A 5,544-nucleotide genomic window follows, 5' to 3' on the forward strand; every position below is an offset into this window, starting at 1 on the left:
TGCAGCAGGGACACGCAGCAGAGGTCAGGAGAGGAGGAGGAGGAGACTCTGATGATGTGGGGTGTCCAGCTGTCTGTGAGCAGGCTGCCATGAGGCGGGGATAACACACCAGGGACCCACAGGGACCCACAGGGACCAGGGGCCCACAGGGACCAGGGGCCCACAGGGACCAGAGGCCCACAGGGACCAGGGACCCACAGGGACCAGGGACCCACAGGGACCAGGGGCCCACAGGGACCCACAGGGACCCACAGGGACCAGGGACCCACAGGGACCCACAGGGACCAGGGGCCCACAGGGACCAGGGACCCACAGGGACCAGGGGCCCACAGGGACCAGGGACCCACAGGGACCAGGGACCCACAGGGACCAGGGACCCACAGGGACCCACAGGGACCAGGGGCCCACAGGGACCCACAGGGACCCACAGGGACCAGGGGCCCACAGGGACCCACAGGGGGACCCACAGGGACCAGGGGGATCTGAGGTGCGGGGAGCAGTAGGCGTGAGCCAGGCCAGGCGTTTCCAGACCCGCCAGGCAAGATTTCTCGGGTGGTGCTGCCGAGCCGGAGGAGGGGCGCGGTGAGGAGGCTAGAGGCTCTCTGGATGATGACCAGCCTGTTCCGTCGCGGCAGCGCTGGCGGAGGCGGTCACCACGGCGACGTGGACCACGGTGGAGACAGGGCGTCTCCCGGTGAGCTCCGCCCAGGGCGCCGGGTGAGGCGCCTGGAGTTCAGACAGGCCATGGAGGACTTCCACTCCATGTTCCCCAGCATGGAGCCCCAGGTGATCGAGAGCGTGCTGCGGGCCAACCACGGGGCGGTGGACCCCACCATGGAGCAGCTGCTGCAGATGAGCCTGGACGGACACCACTCAGACGACAGCTCCCTCTCAGATGACAGCATCCCTCCTGAGGTCAGTCTCCCTGCCCCCCGGGGGGTGAAGGTCCCTCTGGTGTGTTGTACTGAGCGCTGTGTTCCAGGCTGCTGATGTTATCAGTCTGGACTGGTCTAGAACCTCTCCTCTTCCTCCTCTGTGGTCACTGAGCAGTGACATCACTGAGCAGTGACATCATTGAGCAGTGACATCACTGAGCAGTGACATCACTGAGCACAGGGACATCAGAGACATCACTGAAGGGAGAGTAGATCTAGAGCCAAGCTACCAGCGTTAAGTGTGATTAGATTACTGCAGCTCTTTCAGTTGCAGACATATCTGCAGTTGTATTACTCTCTGCCTGGCATGAGTCCCTCCTTCACTCTACACCGAGAGGGGGAACAGAACCATTCATATAAGATATGGACAAACCTAATGCCTGATGATGGATTGCACTCTGGCTCACCTGCAAAGTCTTTAGTTGGCAAGTCTCATCAATCCTGTCCACCCGTTTCTACAGGAGGAGAAGCTAACTGCTTGAGGTGGAATCAACACTTCAGATACTGAAACCCCAGTCCTGCATGCAGTCTGTGGTGGCTGGGTTGGTTCAGGCTCCCTGATACAGCTCATGTCCTATGCTGTGTGAAGTACCCCCAGTTAACCTGCCAGATGTGCTCTGCATTGTGAGGTTGGCATCTCTGTGACCTTTAACCCCTGTGATGTGTGGTCAGGATCTCTGATGACCTTTAACCTCTGCAGGTGCTGGAGCGGACCCTGGAGCCGGACAGCTCAGACGAGGAGCCCCCCCCGGTTTACTCCCCCCCCTCCTACGACATGCACATCTACGACAGGAAGTACCCTGAGCACATCCTTCCAGCCCCACCACCCAGGCAAGAGGGGGAGGGGCTTCACTTCCAGAGGAGCATGACTAAATCCTATAGAAACATACACACTGTATTTATATCTAAATGAATTTGTCAAGATATGAGCTGAGTGCATGGTGCTGTAGGAGTCCCAGGTTAGATGCAAGGGGCTTGAGGTTGTCTGAGGGGGGCCGGGGGGGGGGGGGGGGGGGTGAGATGTGAATGCTGTGAGGCTGACTGCTCCTGAGGCTGTTAGTGCTCCCCCTGCTGGCTGAGGTGTGCTACTGCAGCCAGCTCTCCTCCCAGGCTGAGTGGACGGACTCTGTCTCTCCCTGCCCCAGGTTTGACGCCCAGGCCCCGTCCAGTCAACGGCCGGTTAGCAACTACAGGAACTGGAACCCACCGTTGCTAGGCAACCTCCCTGACAACTTCCTGCGTATCCTGCCACAGCAGCAGGACAGCCTGTCGGTAGGTGCATTGTGGGCCGGCTCCTGGAGGTCTCTCATGACTCAGCAGTCCTCATCCCTAACTTCTGACACGGACCCACAGACTAGATTTATGTTTTATCATTAAAGGAATTACTGCTGTCTTAATGATGTTTATTCATTCTGATGTTGTACTGAAGGGCATTGAGTTAGTGTCTGACCTACCCTCTCCCCCTCTCCTTCCTCCCTCCCCCACTTCAGTGCTCCCATAGCAGTCTGACCCAGCCTTCCTCCTCCTCTTCGCTGTCGTCGGTGACGCAGGCGGCCGAGCCGGGGGTCTCCATGGAGACGGAGCAGGAGAGGAAGCTGAGGTGGTACCTGGAGGATGAGCATGTGGCCCTCCTGCTGCAGAACCACGAGTTCATGAGAGAGCTGCAGCACAACCGAGACTTCCTCATTGCTCTGGAGAGAGGTACTCTCTCTCACACATACTCACACACACACACAACTGAGATTTCCCCGGGCTGGGTCTGACTTTAGACACACAACGTGACTTTTCTGGGTTGTGTGTGTGTGTGTGTGTTAACCCTTTTGTTGCTCCAGGAGATGATCGTGTGTCTGGCTCGGGGGAAGCCTGCACCCCAGCCTCAGATGAGGCTGTGCTGTTCAGTGACAAGCTCAAGCACATGGGCAAATGTGAGACCCTCTCTCTTTCGATGTTCTTCACTCTAATAGCAGGGTAGCACCGTAGCAGCGTAGCAGGGTAGCAGAGTAGCAGCGTAACACCGTAGCAGGGTAACAGCGAAGCAGCGTAACAGCGTAGCACTGTAGAAGGGTAACATCGTAGAAGGGTAGCAGCGTAGCACCGTAGCACTGTAGCAGTGTCTGACCTCCTGATGCTCCACAGCCACCAGGAGGAAGCTCCTGGAGCTGGTCAGAGCCTTCTCAGAGAAGACCCGCAGGAGGAAGGTCAAGAGGAGAGATCTGATGACGCAGCGTCCGTATCCTGCTGGGTGCAGCTCGGTGGCACTTGACTGTGGATCTAGAGATTGCAGGTTCAAATCTGCCTTTTTATGAAACTGGTTGACAACGTCCGCTAAGTTAATACATTAATAGTATGTTATTTAACACATGGTACAATTCATGCGGTTCATCAGGGCTTTGACTGCACAGAAATCTGCAGCCTTTCTCAACCTGGTCCGCAGACCCTCTGCCCTGCATGTTCTAGATGTTTCCCTGCTCCAACACACCTGGTTCAGATGAACAGGTTCTTATCAAGCTCAGCAGAAGCCTGGTGACGACCTATCCATCTGAACTAGGTGTGCTGGAGCAGGGAAACATCTGGAACATGCAGGGCAGGGGTCTGAGGACCAGGAGAGACTGACACAGTCAGATCTTTAACACCCTGTCTAGGCTGGGCACCACCACCTCTACTGCCAACCTCCTGGCTGATGAGGAGGGGCCGCTGAACAGTAAGTATCCATGTGGTTGTGTGGGTGATGACCACTGCGGTCCATTGGGACTTGACGCTGCGTGTTGTTGTCTAGGAGACGACAGCAAGATCCGGAGGCCGGCCACACAGGAAGAGGAGGTGCCCCAGCAGGAAGTGTTGTCATGGTGAGTGCAGGAACGGATAGATAGACTAGACTTCTAGTAGTGTCTGACCTGGCCTTCCCTCCTACGCCCTGGTCCTGGTCTTGATTCTGGTCGTCCCGTGTAAGATAAATTTGAATCCCTTGTACCATCGTTCACCACACTGTCGGATGATGAAAAGATGAAAGTGCTCTTAGGGGAGGGAAACACAGCCCCCCTATCTGGACGATTTCTTAAAGAGTGCCATGAAATCAGGGGAAACCTGACTGTAATGTGACCAGCCTTGAAGTGATATTTGTAATATGTGTTGTCCATCTCAATGTAGCTATTTACTTGTTACTAGTTGTTTTAGTTTTAATTTGTTGTTTTGTGTTCTTGACACTTTGTTGTTACCACATGTTCCGGACAATACTGACTGTCGTTCCTTATGTTGTCTTTGAATGGTGTTGTTAATGTATGGTTGTCTGTTGTTGTGCCTCTTGCTTTGGCAATGCGGTCGTAATGACTGTCATGCTAATAAAGCTCAATTGAATTGAGAGAGAGGCGAGTGAGAGAGAGGGTAGCGAGCGAGGGGAGGGGGGGGGAGGGAGAGAGGGGAGGGAGGTCAGAGACCTGTTGTCTTCCAGGTGGTAAGACTGAGAGGGGATCCTCAGCTTCCTATAGGACCATGTTATCTGTGTTCGGCTGAACAACAGACAGCAGAGTGTGATGTGAGGCAAGGTTAGGTATTAGGTGTATAGAAGTGTAAAACTACTGTATTACCATGTAATACATGGGAACAGGTAACAGGGAGGTATGCTGGTTTAATGGATCAAACAGGATTTCTGCCTCTTACTTTTTCATTCCGTGTGGAAATGGAGAAAGGTAACTGTTCTCCTTCTTGTTCTCCTTCACCACAGTAAAACCCTGTATGCAGACACCAAGTCTGGACCTGAGGAAGCCTTCTCACGGCACAGCGGAGCTGTCTAGGAGAACTCTGGACGTTCGTCTCACAAGGGTTCAGCAGCACCTAGAAATAGGAACAAACATCAGCTCATTTGTGAAACTCATACATGAACCATTTTACTCTTGCTATTTGTCAGTATTTATAAACCAAATGTTCTGCAAATGATGCTGAAGTTCAAACAAAATTATCTAGCTTAAACTAGGAAAAAACTTTTTATTAATTCCAAAATGTATTTGTATTTGTAGGAGATTGGTTTGTTGCTCTATTGCTGTAGACTTGAAAATATCTTATAACTCAGATCAAAACAAAGAAAAGTGATTATTGATTATAATATTTTGAGAATAATCTCCTATGTAAATCTTTTCTTTAACAGCCTAGAATTCCATTTGACTAATAAAATAATATTGTACCCTGTGGTGTAGTGATTTATGACGTGATACAGTTTAAAAACCCGTACATGTTTGATGTCCTTGGGCTTTGACATTCATTCTGTGTTTCTACTTATTTTCTAGTGGTAAATGGACTGCACTTTTACAGCCTGTTTCTACGTTAACGGTTCTCCAAGCACCTTAAACACACACACCAGTCACACACACACACCAGTCACACACACAGCCATGCAAGGCACTGGCCTGCTCACCAGCAGAGCGGCACTGTGTGTGTTGTTAAAGGACACTTCAAGTCATGGATCAACCCTCTTAGTTGCTGCCCTGCCCCCTGAGCCACAGCCAAACTAAAACATCATTTCTCCCAGAATAAAGCAGGGTCAACTTCCTGTTCCTCCTGGTGAAGGGTGAGCATCTATAAATGGTTCAGCATCATCTGGCCTCACAGAGGAAGC

General features: G+C 52.6%; 1 protein-coding gene across 1 annotated transcript; it reads left to right on the forward strand.

The window, feature by feature from the left end:
* Positions 1–454: 454 nt before the first annotated feature.
* On the forward strand, positions 455–4,737 carry LOC124468118 (CUE domain-containing protein 1-like). Its single transcript, XM_047020713.1, has 9 exons — positions 455–915; positions 1,636–1,766; positions 2,081–2,207; positions 2,426–2,636; positions 2,768–2,860; positions 3,072–3,219; positions 3,578–3,636; positions 3,712–3,781; positions 4,657–4,737. Exons 1-9 carry the CDS (start codon positions 607–609, stop codon positions 4,724–4,726), a joined length of 1,218 nt encoding a protein of 405 aa, XP_046876669.1. The 5' UTR covers positions 455–606; the 3' UTR covers positions 4,727–4,737.
* Positions 4,738–5,544: the final 807 nt, after the last annotated feature.

Source organism: Hypomesus transpacificus, chromosome 5 (genome assembly GCF_021917145.1).
Source record: "Hypomesus transpacificus isolate Combined female chromosome 5, fHypTra1, whole genome shotgun sequence".
NCBI lineage: Eukaryota > Metazoa > Chordata > Actinopteri > Osmeriformes > Osmeridae > Hypomesus > Hypomesus transpacificus.

What these genes read in the sequence shown, in the direction of transcription:
- LOC124468118 (XM_047020713.1), top strand. Translation starts at nt 607, where the DNA reads ATGATGACCAGCCTGTTCCGTCGCGGCAGCGCTGGCGGAGGCGGTCAC. An exon ending in CTTCCAGCCCCACCACCCAG is followed by an intron (nt 1,767 to 2,080) that starts GCAAGAGGGGGA and finishes TCCCTGCCCCAG; the next exon opens with GTTTGACGCCCAGGCCCCGT. An exon ending in CAGCAGGAAGTGTTGTCATG is followed by an intron (nt 3,782 to 4,656) that starts GTGAGTGCAGGA and finishes CCTTCACCACAG; the next exon opens with TAAAACCCTGTATGCAGACA.